We start from the raw sequence: 17,667 nt of genomic DNA, 5'->3' as shown, positions 1-17,667 counted from the left end.
CTTCAGCCACTCCTCGGAAGGAAGGTTGGGCAATCCTACTTCCGTAGTGATACTGCCTCGGAAACCCAAGGAGGGGTCGCTATGAGTCGGGCCGACTCGACGGCACATAACAACAACAATCTTCAGTAATTCTATGATCTAGCTGTGATCCACAACCATTGTCTTATACCTCAGGCATTCTGTACTGACTTCCTACAACTCAAAAAATCAATTCATGGAGAACTTTTAAATTTCACAAGGCACAAACTGAAGATCTGTCCTATGTTTGCTATAATTTAAAAAAAAAAAAAAAAAAAACTTACACTGCCACTTTTATTAACGATAAAAGATGATTAACGTCTTTCAGGGTGGAAAAAACACGCTGCTGAAAATGTTTTTATAAGAAACAGGGTAACTCTACTACACAAAACAAAAGGAAAGGAGAAGAGGATAATTAGAGAATGTAAAACCTAGTCTTCTTTTTATTTGGTAAATTTGTAGCAATTGAGAATGACATCATCATCATAGATGTATTAAAAAAAAAAAATCACTGCCATCGAGTCGGATCCGACTCATAGCAGCCCCTCCTTGGGTAGTATCACTATGGAGTTAGATTGCCCAACTTTCCCTCCAAAGAGTGGCTGGTGGGTTTGAACTGCCAGCCTTCTGGTTAGCAGTCAAATGCCTTTGGCACTACTCCACCAGAGCTCCTCATAGATCTATAACACTTAAAAAAAAGGAATGTATAGTAAGTTGATGGTTATTTTATAAAATTAGTTCCTGGCACATGGTAAGCCCTCAAAAATATTAGATGAATTAAAAATAAACAAAATCACATTTTTTGACAGCACTGTTGTTTTGGCAACTTATTTGGGTTTTTTTATTCTTATTAAGAATTAATCTTTGGGATGATGATCCATAATATGCCAGTGCTAGATTTTGTTTGATGAAACAGAACACTTATCAGACTTTGTAAAGATCACAGAGAACAGCAGTTGAATCAAACGTGTTTAATAAAAATGTGTAGAATTGCATCTTACATCAGGTAGACTTCTCTTTAGCGAGCACTGGTGGCACAGTGCTTACAGTGCTTGGCTGCTAACCAAAAGGTCAGTGGTTCAAGCTCACTAGCCACTCCAAGGGAAAAAGATGAGGCAGTCTGCTTCCGTAAACACTGCTTTGAAACACTATGGGGCAGTTCTTCTGTGTCCTTTGGGGTCGCTATGAATTGGAATCAACTGCAGTGGGTTTGGTTTGTTTGGTTATGCTTTCTTTCATGGCAGCAAACAACGCTATGACTGGCATGAAGCGTAACATGTTTACACATATACCACCAGAATTTGAAACAAAAATCAAACCTAACACTGACTTTCTAAAACACACCAACTCAAACTTCTTCAAAACAGCATAGCTAAAGGCTTGGAACTCCTTGTCATTCTTTGACCAATCTAAATTACTCTGCTTAGCTACTTCTTGAGTAAAAACTACTCAGAGTACCATAGATCATGGCAGATTTGCCACTTTGCACAAAACAAGAAAGATTTAGGGTGCTGTGCTGATCAATGAAATTTAGGAAAGTGGCAGACATTTCATTTAACCAACCTTTCAACCTCTCTTTTCTCACCACCAAAAGCAGCCACTGTTCGCACAGATGAAATCACTTCATCAGCCACACACCCTGCTTTGGCATAGGCCTTCAACTCATAATCAGTAAACTTGGACACACTCTAAAATCCAAAAGAAGAAAAGAAAATGTGACAACCAGGTAATTAGATGAGTCAGACTGTTATTCCATGATTCATTTAGTGAAATAAGCTTATAGTATAAGACTAGATTCTCCCTGTAATATCATTCACAGAAGGAAAACAATCTGGTCCGTGTGAAGTCTCATCTACAGATGTTTGGTTGTTGATAAATCAAAATGATTACGTTAAAAATCACTCTCAAAAGCCCCGCTCAGAACAAGTCTCAAATAGAACATTCAGTGAGATGAAAATGTTTCACTCATTATATTAGTGAAAGCCAAACCAGGTCACATCTCATTGATATTGGCCAAAAGCCATTGCACATTTTTTAGACAAACACCAGAAGCAGACACAGGAGGCTTCATGATTAGCAGGCTAAAATGTGCCATAGGATCAGTTTGTGTATATATGTCAGAGTATAGAATGAGGGAGAAGGTCTCAGCGTGCAAAAATCCTGATGTTCACAGGTAATTCCATAAGAGAAAGCTTCAGAATAACATGGCACCATTTGACTCAACTAACCATGGTTCTGATATTTACCAAAGGAAATTACCAGACATCTGCACTTAATAGGAAACTCAATAGTTATTTCTTCTAACATTGGACTTGGATGAGTCCTAGTTAAAACTAACTTGTGACACAGATTAAGAGACAAGGGGCTTGGGAGAAGCAATTTTTGTGGAAGATTGACTGACTTGGCAACCTAAACAATATATAGTACATAGATTTAGGGAGTTTATTATATTCCAATAGTTTTTCAAACATTTTAGTGGCAGACTTTTATCAAACAGAACCTTAAATAGAATTTAAATTTATAATGTAAGTAAAAAGCAGTTACAATACATGTATTTCACAAGTCCACATTTTATAAAATTTGTGAATGGGAAAACCAACATTAGGGAAGATGAGGCTATTTTCATCAATGTTAAATTTCGAACTTGGGTGCTATGGATGACATTGCAGTTTTTTTATCACATTCCTCATCTAATTTGTTTCTGAAATGTATGTCAACTGCCCAGTAATAAGAAAATTAAGTAGTTGCAAATTATACCACTTTTCTTTGTAACAGCAAATTACATAGTCTCAGGGTACTCGAATTAAAGTGATACAGGAGCTTGGAAGACTTGTATCAAGATTTATTCATTAAGCTTCCTGAGTAGGATGTTTATGTAACGATTGCTCATGTTTCTCATCATAAATATAACAGTCAGACAGAGGCATGCAAACCCAGGATAGCTTGTTATATGTCATGCATTGTCTCCCCTTCTCTTTTTGTCCTGGTTTTGAATTGAGCATAGAGAAATTTGGTTTTATACAAACAAACGTGCACAGACCTGAATTCAAGAACTCAGTGGAGAGCTGCAACATTCCAAATCAGTGACACATTTATAAAAAGTTGAAATATGGGCATGGAGAGGACAGAGGAAACTAAGCTCTCAATGTGCTTAAAACCACGTTAACCTGGCAGGGCAAGTTTAATATGTTTTTTGTCTCCAGTGTGATAAAATGTGGCACACGATCCATTTGAGTGTATAGCTAATTTAGCTTTGAAAAGATAGATTAAATGTATCTAAGAAAAAAGTTGAATCAAATGTTTGCTGACCCCTGAAGTCCCTTCATGGAAGCTGAGGATTCCCTCGAGTACAACTAGAAAGCATGTGGTGGGAAAGGCTGTCATAAAGCTTGCATGATGTGGTGAAATGGAAAAAAATAAACTTGGACTTCCTGGGTGACACAAACAGTTAGGCAGGAGAGTACTAACTGGAAGGTTGATGCTTCAAACCCACCCAGAGGCGTCTATAAAGAAAGGCTTTGCGATCTCCTCCTGAAAGCCACAGCCATGAAAACCCTGTGGAGCTCGTCTCTACACTGAAATACATGAGGTTGTCATGAGTTGCAACTGACTCACAGCAACTGGTAACTGGTAATATAGCTGCTAAGCAGTTAACCCTGTGCACGTAACTATGTTACGTGCTTTGCATGGATTATGCTGGGAATCATCAAAATAACTTTGGAAGGTATTATTCCTGTTCTATAGATGAGGAAAATGAAGTTTTGATGAGTTAGGTATCTTTCCAGAGATCTCACAACTTGTAATGGTGGAGGCAGGTGTTGACCTAGGTAAATGGAGTGCACTCTTTGCTATTTCTATAGTCTCGGGGAAATGTTAAAGTAATATACCTAGTGGACTGTACAGAATATTTTACTAGAAAATTTAGTCATGGAGCTTGGTTGCTCAATGATTTCAGTGTGTGAGCAGCTTTTCACTTAAATTCTATTCTCCTATCTAGCAAATTCCTACGGTGCCTGATCCAATGACCTGCCTTCTAATGGGGCTGCTCTAAAAGTAAGAAATTGTACTTTCTCAATCCTTTGGAGTTTGTTTTTGTTTTTTTTTTTTAAAGAGCTAGGTGGCCTGAAATTCTTATTCCTACTGTTCTTTTGGCCTGAATACCTGGGGAGCCAAGACTGTGATGGGGATATTGCTTACAACAGGTCAAGTAACCTTTTCTCTCTGAAGCCAATCAGACGGAATGGAGAATACAGTTGTGCTAGCAGGAATATCTTTTATGTTTTTGTTACTGATCTGAATGTGTTTTTTGTGCCTTTTTGAGGGAGAATCAGAGCTTGGGAGACCATGGAAAGTAATAGGCTTTTGGAGAGCTGGTGGGTGTTACTGATTGAATTGTGTCCCCAAACAGATATGATGAAGTTCTAATGCCTGATACCTGTGAACCTGACCTTATTTGGAAATAGAGTCTTTTAAGATGTTATCAGTTAATTTAGAATATTAGAGTGATGTCCTTATAAAAGAAGAGACACAGAGAGATAGGCAGAAGGACAGCCATATGAAGATGTATCTACAAGCCAACAGAGACAACAAAGGATCTTCCCCTAGAGATTTCAGAGGGAGCTTGGTTCAGCCAACATGTTGGACTTCTAGCCTCCAGAATATGAGGTAATACATTTCTGTTCTTGAAAGCCACCCTGTTTGTAATATTCTGTCACAGCATACCTAGAAAACTATTACAATGTGGATCGGGAGTCAGACTCACTTGAACTTGAATCCTGATTGGCAACTCACAAGCACTGCAGTCCTGGGTCACAAGTTTCTTCAACTCTCTGGCCTCAGTTTCTTATATGTAAAATGGGGCAAATGATTCCTTTATAAGACTATTGTAAGGATAAGAGATGCTGCATATGAAACTCCTAATAGTGTCTTGCAGAATAGTAGATGTAGTTGTTACAGTAAATATAGTTGTTATTGTTACTAATGAAATAATATTCAAATTATTAAAGCATCATGAATTCCTAATCTATGGAATGCTATTTGATACTGGGGAATAATCAAACAAAATAAATCAAAGTAAAGATAGTGAGCTGGACTAAAAACACTCAGGAGAAGAGACTCAAAGTTCATATTTTTGGCTATTTATCAGTGCAAATGTCTTTGCAGGAAAGAAGCAAGAAGGCATTCTTATCAGACTTGCACCAAAGCACAATTAAAAAAAAAAAAGAAAAGAAAAAAAGACATTCTTACCAGACCAATGATAGCTGTTCCAATCCCAAGGAGAGGGCTGACAGAAATAATAACCAAGGACAGTTTCCAACCCTTGTAGAATCCCATCGTTAACCCACAGATGGATGTGGTCATGTACTGAATGAAACGAGCCATTTGGTCAGCAATGGCATCATTGATTTTGTTAATATCACTAGAAACAAGAGAGGCACTGGTCACCAAAATAAAATTTGATCAATTCAAATGCCTTGCTGAGAAATCGCCATCTTTTTCTTCTAAACACTCATCTCTGTACTGCATCACCCTCAGGTAACACAAATGCTTCTCAGCTCTCAGAAAATGTGCTGCATCATGGGAGATCATCCAGCCTCTTCTCTCACAGCCAAATAAGTTTGTCTCTAACACAGCTTTCCCATGTGATACCCACTCGAAGCTGATAAAAGCTTTTAGATACCATCTTATTTGTCTCATTCTTTGTGATAGCTAATAATCTATCCTGAAAAGCCCTTCTTCTCTTAATATCTACTAAATTCTTCCTGCCTGATGGTTCTGCTCATATGACACCTAGTTCATAAAACCTTGTATAATCTCCCAGGAAGGAGAAATATCTTCTTGCCTGTGTTTTCACAGAAACATAATTATTGTGTGTGTGTATAACTATCACATTCTGATTAGAGGCTGTATAGAACAGTGGTTAGAAGCACAGACTCTGAAGCCACAGTCTCTGAATGTGAACCAACTCTTTAGGGGAAAATTTCTTAACCACTCTGTGCCTCAGTTTCCTTATCTGTAAAATTGACTCTATCTCAATGGTTAGTAACAATGATTAAATTAGCTGATATATAAGAAACCCATAGAACAGTGCCTAGCATATGGATATTACTTCTGATCATTTATCTGCTTGCTCCTCTTAGCCCTCCTAAGAGCCTATAAATTCCTTGAGAGCAGGAGCTTTGTGGTTTATCTTTATGTTTGGCACAAGGTAAGTGCTCCAGAATATAGATTGAGTATAATGACATTCAATTCATATTCCTGGGAACAGTCTCTTAATCTTTGTCCAGAGAGATCAAACAGAGATTTGAGAGCAAGAAAGGATCTAAGTGATTATTCTGGAATTAAACAATTGTAATCTAGCCAGGTTACATAATAAGGGGCATAATATGGGGCAGAGTGAGCGCTAGAATTGAAGAATCCCAACTTCAGTCTGTTTTTATCTTCACTACTCACTAATTGTTTCTCATGGGACCTCAAAGTTCAACTCAACTGGTTCTTAATACCCAAGGCTCATTCAGAACTTCTAGGGGACTGTTAATGACTCAAACTAGTATTTAGGTGTAAACTGAATGTAAATCCAGTTTTTCAGTTTGAATCTTTCTTCTCAAGCTATTTTGAATTTTTGTTTTCCTGTACTGAAGTTGCCTCTGCAGACATAGTGTGGTAGTTAAGTTTGTGTGTCACCTTGGCTGGGCCTGGTTGAGTGGCTGGGCAGCTGGATGTAGTATTCCCCACGATGAGACTCCCCATAATCAACTCCATGGTGGAATCTACTGTGAGCAGCTGAGTAGCTGCTTTAAGGATATGGGCCACTTCCTGTATATAAGGAGAAGCCTTGGGGAATGGTCTCTAGCTTATGGCATGCTTGAACCTTGCGTGTAGCCGTGTCATTGTTCAGCAACCTGCCATGCTCTGCCAGCCTTGGGGCTTTCAATGGACTTGAATTAATGGCCTGCCATGTGGTTTGGTAACATTGGGACAGTACCTTTTTACTTGTCAACCTTGGGCTTGTTGGCCTCAGCAGCCAGCAGCTGTCTGAGTTAAGAAAAGCCTTCAGCTTCAGTGGGCTGGGAGCCAGAGGCAGAGCTGAAGCCCAAGGTTGAGGGGCTTTCACCCAGCCCCTAGAGTCTGGCACTTTGAACTTGGACTTAAAGCCTCCAAACTGTAAGAGCATAAACTCCTGTTTGTTCAGGCATCCCATTTGTGGTATATTCTTGCTAGAGCAGAACTAGGTAACCAAAACACATAGCAAGATAATTAGGTCCAATTGTAGTTTTTCCTTGTAGGCATATAGATTGCAACATCCTTCACTTTCTCCTCTTAAAGCCAAATAACTCTACTTTTTTCAACTCTCTCCCACAATACATCATTTCCAGTATTCTAATCAAGAGACTGCAACCAAAGTGAAGTACTCCAGCTTTCAAATTATAGTGATCATATTTGAAAAGGCATTATTCATGCTATTCATAAAAAGTCCAATTTAAGAGATAAGATATATCAAAAATAACTGGAAAACTATTTAAAATTGTTATTTAATTTAGAAACAAGTATTTGATTATGAAAATAAATAACATATACATTAAAACATTGCTCTGCAAGTACTTACTCAGAGAATCTTGTGTTAAGCTCTCCCACTGAATTGCAGTCAAACCATCCAATTTCCATTCTCATGACTTTCCTAAAGTAAATTCTTCTCATTTTCTGCACCTGATGGGCTGCAGCAATCACCCAAAAGCATATCTGGAAATAGAGCAAGACATTTTTAGCATTACAACATTAAAAATATTCAATAATCCTTTCTTTGGTTTTCATGAGAAAATCGGGGGTTTTTTGGTTGAGAAAAGGAGAGAAGGAATTCACAACACACTTCTTCTTGGGAACTAAGGCTCTAGCTCTTGGCTAGCTCTCAGATCAACTGTGGACATGGCAGCAGGAAGGGTTGGACTCAAATCCAGCTCTCAACACTCAAGCAAACCTATGACTTTGACTTACACTTTACTTTCTTCATGTGCAATGTTAAGACTCAGAGTGCCAAAATTATCAGTGCTTTTAAATCATTATTTTGTGGAATGAATTTTTCCCGAGTGGCCTCCCTAACAGTATTGATCAATGATTTTCAGAGAAAATAAGGCAAACATTCCATTGTGCATTCCATGCATAAGCATGGAATCTGCTGGCAATCAAAGCAAAGTAAAGCAGCCATTACAACTTCCCATGAAAGGATAAGAAAAAAATACTTTATCTTTACAACTAATGCTAACTTTCTGAAATTCTTGAACAAGTGAGAGGGAATTCACTATTTTTCTTTTTTACAGAAGAAGGCAGAAAATGAAGTATTCTTCTTTTAAAAAGGGTTAAGTGACTCCCAAGTGCTTCCATGGCTTAAATCTACAATATGCTCTAGATTCAGATTTACAGATTCTGGGTTGGTGTTTGGTAAGACATTTACAATGAAAAAGAAAAAGAAAGTAAGTTTTGCTTTTCTCTACCTCTCTATCTCCACCCACCATGCTCCAAGTTACTCACTTTCCTTCCACATACACACCTCAACTATTCATTATCAAGGTTAGAAGAGAGGATGAAGTAGGGAAGGGCAAGGGAGGACACAACATTAAAACTAAGAGTGTGTTCTCTGTCTCTCTGGACCACTTCTTATATCCTCTTTCCTGCCTGAAACTGCCCAAAAAACAAATAAACAAATAATACCAGTTGCTATTAAGTTGATTCTAACTCCTGGTGACCTCATGTGTGTCAGACTAGAACTGTATTCCATAGGGTTTTCAATGGTTGATGTTTTTGGAAGTAGATTGCCAGACCTTTCCTCTGAGGCACCTGTGTAGGGACTCAAGTCCCCAAGCTTTGGACTTCTGGTAAGATGGAGGAATAGGCAGACAAGTGACACAGACCCTCTTCAACAAAGAAAAGAAAAACCAATTGACAGAGATACAGAAGATAATCCTGGAACCCTGAGCTTTGAAAGGAATTATGTAGAAGTGAATTAGGAATCAACTAGTGGAAAAATCTGAAAGAAAACAGTGAGTACAGAGATGGTCAGAGCTGCGGACTGCCAGCTACTCTGATAAGACCAACAGCCTGAATATTTCCAAGTGGTGTTGGGACCTGATAATTGACCTAAAGATCAGTCCCAGTCACCAAGGGCTGCAGGGACAACTGTTCTGGTGGCCTGTGACTAGGAAGGGAATAGCAAGGAGGGATACAACCTGAGCTGTGGACTTTCTGCTGTCTGGAGGGTGCAGCCATTTTGAGTGTATACATGTGGCAGCCATTTTGGATATTTAAAGTGACCAAGGGCGCAGCCTTTTTGAATGTTTACAAGTGGTGGCCATTTTGGATTTTAAAGTGATAGCATTCTCATTCAGATTCCAGGGACCTAAGAATAGGCTTTGTTTGCCAGGGTCGGCAAGGGCATATGAGAGGCTGACAACAGGAAAGACAGGTGATAAGAGTATAAGGACTGTCAACTAGTGAATAGAGCACAGCACTGTACCCTGTCTGTATAGATACCATATAAACAAAATAAAGTCCCCAAGCTTTGGGTTAGCAGCAAAGCGCATTAATCTTTTCTTCCCCTGAAATAAAACTATAGCTCTTAGGCCTTCTCAAAAGGTTAATTCCATTGTAATGTTTTTGAACACCAATGTTGATTTGTAAATAAAAAGGAGAAGCTACTCACTTGAATATATCCTGTGATAAATACTGATACACCGATTCCAGCATAGTAACTGGCAAATGTGATCATTTCGCTTTCAATGTTCAGCAACCTTCAAAAGAGGGAAAATTATGTTAAGACTCACAAGTAGGATGAAGCTACCAAGGATTACATTTGTGGGTACCGAAGGATTTAAAATAAATGTAAATTTAAAAATACCTATTAAATATATGTAAAGCATTTTATCTATGTAGAATTATAATGAATCCAACCAAATCCGTAAATACACTTCACAGTATCAATCACTTGAAAAATGACCACCCCTCCCCTGACCCTTTTTTTCACAGATGGAAATGCTAGAGGTCTGTGAAATAACTAGTCAGCAATCATTGGTAGCTAGGGGACCTTGGATGGCAGCCAAGTTCTCTGTCCACCACGACCCCTTTCACTCATGCTAAATATATAGTAATAGAGTAATCACAGCTAGAGAAAACTTTTAAAGATTCAGATGAGCTGTCAGAAAAGACCCTGGTAGTCAGATATGTGCTGTAAATCAGGAGATTGACTGTCACCTCCTCCAGGAATCTAAGCCAGCTTTTCACTCCTCCATCTCTGAGTGACACTGTGAAAAATGTGTGTGTCACCATCCCGTAGGGTATTGAAAAGTACTTTATTAGCCCTGTCTTTTTGCTGGCTACAGCCCATGAAGTTTCATGCTCCAGGACTATTTCTAAGGTTGAAGTCAAGACAATAGCCAGGAACATCAAGACAGCTTTTCAGCATTTTCCCAGCATAACTGTTGTGCTGCAGAGCAGGGTTGAGGCTTAGCAGGGGCTAGGAAGGAAGGAATAAAATATTCTGAAACTGTTTTTAGGAAACAGAAATTTTATAATTAGAAAAAGAGACATACTGGATTGATATCAGTTCTGACCCTCAGGGACATGATAAAATGATACAGAGCCTATTTATTTTAAAAATCAGAAGTCAGAATACTTAGCATAGATACTTTCATCCTATATACTTTCTGTTCATTATCTTCATTGAATATATTTATATAGAGTATTTTTATGTGTTTTCTCGTCAACTAAGTTGCAAGCCACTCAAGTGTAAGGGCTGTGCTTAAGCTGCTTAGTCACAGTGCCCAATGCCTGGGGCAAATCCTTCCACATAGTAGATACTCAATAATTTTTTTTTTTTTTTTTAATTCTGGTTTGGCTTTCAAAATACTAATAAGAACTGAAACATTTCCCTTGAGAATTAGAATAAGACAAGGATGCCCTTTATCACCATTCGTATTCATTATTGTACTGGAAGTCCTAGCTAGAGCAGTAAGGCAAGAAAGGGAAATAAAGGGCATTCAAATCTGCAAGGAAGAACTAAAACTACTCCTACTCACAGGTGATGATTGAATACATAGAAAATCACAGAGGCTCCACAAGAGAGTTACTGGAACTAATAGAAGACTTCAGCAAAATGGCAGAGTACAAGATCAGCATACAAAAGTCGGTTGGATTCTTCTACACTAACAAAGAGAACTCTGAAAAGAAAATCAGGAAGATAGTATCATTTAAAATAGCCCTCAGAAGGATAAAATACCTAAGAATAAATCTAACTAGGGATGTAAAGGATTTATACAGGGAAAACTGTAAAACACTACTACAAGAAACCAAGAGGCCTACATAAATGGAGAAATATACCATGCTCATGGGTAGGAAGACTTAACATTGTGAAAATGTCAATACTACATAAAGCTGTATCTACAGCTATAATGCAATCCTGATCCAAATTCCAACAATATTCTTTAATGAAATGGAAAATGAATCACCACATTATATGGAAAGAACAGGGGTCCCAGATAACTAAAGTACTATTGAGGAAGAACAACAAACAGGAAGCCTCACACTTGCAATGGCAGTCAAAACAGCCAGGTACTGGTACAACAACAGACACATAGACCAAGGAACAGAATTGAGAATCCAGAAATAAATAAATTCAGCTATGGATAGCTGATCTTTGACAAAGGATCAAAATGCATTCAATATGGAAAAGACAGTCTCTTTAACAAATGGCATTGGCAAAACTGGATGATATTCATTTGCAGAAAAATGAAATAGGTCCTATATATCACACCATACACAAAAACTAACTCAAAATACATTAAAGACCTAAATCTTAAAACCTACAACTAAATAGTACATGGAAAATATATATATAGGATTAAAGGTAGAGGCCCTAATCTACAGCATAAGTAGAATATCAAATATAAATAAAAATGTGCAAACAGCAGAATATAAGCTAGATAACTGAGATCAACTAAAAACTAAACACATATTCTCATCAAAAGATTTTACCAAAAGAGTAAAAGAGAACCTACGAGTAGGAAAAAAAAATTGACAACAACATATCTGACAAGGGTTTAATCTCTAAAATTTATAGAAAACTCTAACACCTCAATAACAAAAAGACAATCTAATTTTAAAATGGGCAAAGGACATGAACAGACACTTCAACAAAGAAGACATTTAGGCAGCTAACAAACACATTAAGAGATGCTTGCAATCATTAGCCATTGTTGCTGTTGTTAGTGCCATCAAGTTGGACCCAACTCATTAGAGAGATGCAAATCAAAACTACAATGAGAGAACATCTCACCCTGGCAATAATGGCACTAAAAAAAATCAGAAAACAACAAATGCTGGCAAGGTTGTTGGGAGATTGAAACTCTTATACACTGCTGCTAGGATTATAAAATAGCACAACCACTATGGAAAATGGTATGACACTTCCTTAAAAAGCTAGAAATAGAGATACTACATGATCTAGCAATCCCACCCATAGTTATATATCTTAAAGATATAACAGTAGTGACACAAATAAGCATATGCACACCTACATTCATTGCAGCATTATTCACAACAGCAAAAAGGTGGAAACAACTTAAGTGTCTATCAATGGATGAATGGATAAACAAATTGTAGTACATAACTACAATGCAATACTACACACCAATAAAAAATAATGGTGAATCTGCACAACATCTCAAAACATGGAGGACATAAATCTCGAGGACATTATGCTGAGTGAAATAAGTCAATCAGAAGATAAATATTATATGAGACCACCAGTATAAATAGTCAAGTCTGTTACACACAGAAAGAAGCATTATTTGATAGCTACCAGGGAAAGGAGAGGAGGGAAAGAGAATGAATCATTAACTAGATAGTAGACAAGTGTTAATTCTGGTAAAGGAAAAGGCAATACACAATATGGGAAAGTCAGCACAACGTGACCAAAGCAAAGGAAGACACTGAGAAGTTTGTGAGAATAAAGGACAACTACAGTAAATACTAGGAGCTCTGGTAGCATAGTGCTTAAGGCACTTGACTGCTAACCAGAAGGCTGATGGTTCAAACCCACCAGCCACTCCTCGGAAGGAAGACGGGGCAATCTACTTCTGTAGTGATACTGCCTCGGAAACCCAAGGAGGGGTCGCTATGAGTCAGGTCTGACTTGACAGCACATAACAACAACACAACAACAGAGTAAATACTATAACATACACAATCCCACAACAACAGTAATAACAACCAATAATTTCGGAATGAATAAATAAGTAGATATGTGTGTTAAATAGGCATGGGCGGTTGTATGGGACTACACATGCATGCTATGTATATTTATGGTTGTGGATTTGTCTACATACATACTTACATGTGCTGCATGCACATTTATATATATGATAGAGCAGATGGGGCACAGCTACAGAAACTCCTTAAACACAACCAAACACCTCACAGGACTGAGCTACTGGGCTTAAAGATTAAGACCAAAGTCTTGGGGGCCATCTAGGTCAACTGGCATAACATAGAACATAAAAACAATGTTCTACATCCTAGTTTGGTGAGTGGCATCTGGGGTCTTAAAGCTTGCAAGCCACCATCTAAGATACAACCATTGGTCTCTTCCCACCCAGAAGAAAGGAGAGTGAAGAAAACAAAGTCTCAAAGAAGCAATTAGTCCAAAGGAGTAGTAGTCCACCTAAACCACAGCCTCCTCCAGCCTGAGACCAGAAGAACTAGATGGTGCCCAGCTATCACTACTTAAGTCTTCTGAACAGGGACACAATAGAAGATCCTAATTAGAATGACAGGGAAATGTAGAACAAAATTCGAATTCATAAATTAAAGACCAGACCACCTGGTCTGATAAAGACAGGAGGAACCCCTGAGACTGTTGCTTTATGTCTCCCTTCTGATATGGAACTGAAGCCACCCCTGAAGGCCACATCTCAACCAGATAATAGACTGACTTCCGAATAAACAATAACACCATAAGGAATGTACTCCTTAGAAAATCAATTATTTGAGACCAAAAAGGCAACATTTGCCCAAAAAGAAAGATGAGAAAGCAGGAAGGGTCAAGGAAATCTGACAAATGGAAACAAGAAACCAGGGTGGAAACAGTGCACTGACACATCGCAAAGATTGCAACCAATGTCATGGAAAAATTTGGGTATGAATTATTAAACAGAAAATTAATTTGCTGTGTACACTTTCATGTAAAGTACAATAAAATGTTAAAAAAAAAAAAAAAACTCATTAGGAAGGAAAATGGTTGCCTTGCTCAATCTCTCCGACAAAATTCAAACCAGCTGAAATGTCTTATGTTCACCACACTCCCAGGCTCTCATGACAATTTAGAGAAATAGAGAACAAATAAAACCTAGAAAATTATAAACTTGTATGTATCTGCAGGAGCTCTGGTGGTACAGTGCCTAAGGCATTTGACTGCTAACCAGAAGAAGGCTGACAGTTCAAACCCACCAGCCACTCCTCAGAAGGAAGACTAGGCAATCTACTTCTGTAGAGATAATGCCTCAGAAACCCAAGGAGGGGTTGCTGTGACTGGGAATCGACTCAAAGGCAGTGAGTTTGGTTTTTTGTTTTTTTTTTTCATACACATTCTGTAATCAGAGGCTCCTATAGAAGCTTAGTATTTCTGTGTAATATACATAATGTAGTTTATAACTATAATATTCTAATGTATAAAAGCACCAATGTTCTTAGTTTTCTGCTTATGAAGTGAAATTTAACTGTCCAAAATAAAAAAAAAACTATGAACACTTATCAAAACATTTTACTCAAACATACTAACAATCATGAAGATGGCCTGAGGGATGAATTTCTTGGTTTCTTCTTGAATTCATGGTGACCTTTTGTATGACAACAGAAAGAAACATTGCCTGGTCCTGTGCCATCTTCATGGTTGTTAATATGTTTGCGTCCATTGTTGCAGCTATTGTGTTAATCCATCTCGTTGAAGGCTTCCTTTATTTTCGATGACACTCTACTTTACCGAACATAATATCCTCTTCTAGCAATTAGTCTTTCCTAATGATGTACCCAAAGTAAGGAAGCCAAAGTCTCCCTACCTTGCTTCTAAGGAGAATCCTGATTTTATTTTTCTTAAGACTGATTTGTTCATTCTTCTGGCAGTTTATGTCACATTCAATATACCTCTACCTCTCTCTTTTAAAACTTATTTCCCTCTTAAGAAAACTTATGATTGCGTTTAAGGTCCACCAGAATAATCTTCCTCATCTGAAGATTCTTATCTGAATCACATCTGCAAAGACTTTTATTCCATATAAGGCAATATTGACAGGTTACAGGAACTAAATCAAAAAACAACCAAACTCATTGCTGTCAAATTGCATCCAACTCATAGCGACCCCTCCTTCAGTTTCTGAAGTGGTATCTCTATGGAGGTAGTTAGCTCAATCTTCCTTCCTAGGAGTAGCTGGTGGGTTTGAACCGCCAGCCTTCTGGTTACAGTCAAATGCCTTAGGCATTACACCACCAGAGCTCCTTATAGGGACTAGGACATGGATTTTAACAGTCTACAATACACACGACACAACCTCGCTTGCTGAAAGTGAAGAGGACTTGAAACAATTATGATGAAGATCAAAGATTTCAGCATGGATTATACCTCAACATAAAGAAAACAAAAATCCTCACAACTGGACCAATATGCAAAATCACGATAAACAGAGAAAAGACTGAAATGCCAAGCATTTCATTTTACTTGAATTGAGATCTGCTGCAAATGATTTCTTTAAAGTGTTAGAAAACAAAGATGTCAGTCACCTTGTGGACTAAGGTGAGCCAACCCCAACCATGGTATTCTGGTGGAGTAGTGCCTAAGACATTTGACTGCTAACCAGAAGGCTGGCGGTTCATACTCACCAGCCACTCCTCAGAAGGAAGACTGGGCAATCTACTTCCATAGAGATACCACCTTGGAAACCCAAGGAGGGGTCGCTATGAGTCTGGTTCAACTAAATGTCAGTGAGCTGGGTTTGGTTTTTCATATGCACAAGAAAGCTGGACAATGAGTAAAGAAGACTGAAGAAATATTGATGTATTTGCATTATGGTGTTGGTGAAGAATATGGAATATACCATGGACTGCCAGAAGAATAAACAAATCTGCCTTGGAAGTACAGTCAGAATGCTCCTTAGAAGTGAGGATGGTGAGACTTTATTTCATGTACTTTGGACATGTTATCAGGAGGGATCAGTCCCCAGAGAAGGACATCATGCTTGGTAAAATAAAGGTTCAGCCAAAAAATGGAAGACCCTTTGTGAGATGGTTTGACACAGTAGCTGCAACAATGGGCTCAAACACAGCAATGATTGTGAGGATGGCTCAGGACTGGGCAACATTTCATTGTCAATGGGGTACTGTCCATGGGGTCAGTATGAGTCAGAACCTGCTCAAAAGCACCAAACAACAACAACAACTTCAAAATATTGTCTGAACAGATGAATGTATAAACTAACAATACATTGTTTATTAAAACAGACTAACTGCAAGAGTAAGTATAGGCTCAGATTTTTCACACTGATCATCCATATGTGGACCAAGCAAGGACACAAGTTTCTAAATGACTTTTCTAGCCAATCTCCAAGATGGTCCCCAATAATTCCTGTCTCCTGTCACTCCCACTCTTGTGAAGCCCTTTCCAAATTGTACCATGATTGGTCTATGTGACAAATAGAATAGGACAGGAATAATGGTATGTCATCCCCACAATAAAGTTAGAAAAGATTTTGTGGCTTCAATTTGAGCTTTTAGACTTTCAGTAGATTAAAAAAAAAAAAAAAATTTAAATAAATTTCATTGTAGTATGTTTATTTCCTGTTGTTTCATCCTTTTTATTCGTTGGCTATTTGGAGCAGAAATTCCAATAAACTAATCAGAATGCCTGATGTTCTGTTGCCCTTATCAGTATTATTCACTGAAATCAATTTGGAAAATTTTGCTTAGGAATTCCATTCAATGGATTATAATTGACACAGGAAAGACAAAATGAAAGAGTAAAACCAGCTTTTATCATTACCATGCATGCTTGTTGTTGTTGTTGTTGTCGTTATGTGCCGTCGAGTCAGCCCTGACTCATAGCGACTCCTCCTTGGGTTTGTGAGGCAGTATCACTACAGAAATAGGATTGCCCAACCTTCCTTCTGAGGAGTGGCTGGTGGATTTGAACTGCCAGCCTTCTGGTTAGCAGTCAAGTGCCTTAGGCACTATGCTACCAGAGCTCCTATGCATGCTTATACTACTAAAATTATTGGGGTACCTTGTATACTCCAAGACTAATACATCTATTTTACCCATTGCCATTGAGTTGGATCCGACTCATAGCGACCCCTCCTTGTGTTTCTGAGGCAGACTCACTACAGAAGTAGATTGCCCAACCTTCCTTCTGAGGAGTGGCTGGAGGGTTTGAACCACCACCCTTCTGGTTAGCAGTCAAATGCCTTAGACACTATGCCACCAGAACTCCCAATACATCTATTATAATAGATGGCAATTTTGCATATTTCATGATGTGTTTTTCCCAAGGAAGAAACTTGTGAAATAGTTGGGTAACTTTGGAAGAATATTAACCACTTACATGTCCTCTCCCTTTTC

At 38.2% G+C, this 17,667-nt stretch overlaps 1 protein-coding gene across 1 annotated transcript in view; it reads right to left on the bottom strand.

Moving 5' to 3' along the window:
- ABCB11 (ATP binding cassette subfamily B member 11) overlaps positions 1–17,667 on the bottom strand; it is a 99,396-nt gene that overhangs the window by 68,668 nt on the left and 13,061 nt on the right. Inside the window, exons 5-8 of the mRNA XM_007945836.1 lie at positions 9,713–9,800; positions 7,625–7,758; positions 5,266–5,437; positions 1,582–1,706 (exon numbers count right to left, since the gene is read on the bottom strand). Of these exons, the coding sequence (XP_007944027.1) occupies positions 1,582–1,706; positions 5,266–5,437; positions 7,625–7,758; positions 9,713–9,800 (519 nt within the window). The remainder of the gene's footprint in view (positions 1–1,581; positions 1,707–5,265; positions 5,438–7,624; positions 7,759–9,712; positions 9,801–17,667) is intronic.

The sequence above is a fragment of the Orycteropus afer genome, unplaced genomic scaffold (assembly GCF_000298275.1).
Source record: "Orycteropus afer afer isolate SDZICR_OR568_19922 unplaced genomic scaffold, OryAfe1.0 scaffold00001, whole genome shotgun sequence".
Classification (NCBI taxonomy): domain Eukaryota; kingdom Metazoa; phylum Chordata; class Mammalia; order Tubulidentata; family Orycteropodidae; genus Orycteropus; species Orycteropus afer.
The sequence above is the reverse complement of the archived record's forward strand: the minus strand, read 5'-3'. Positions and strand labels throughout refer to the sequence as shown.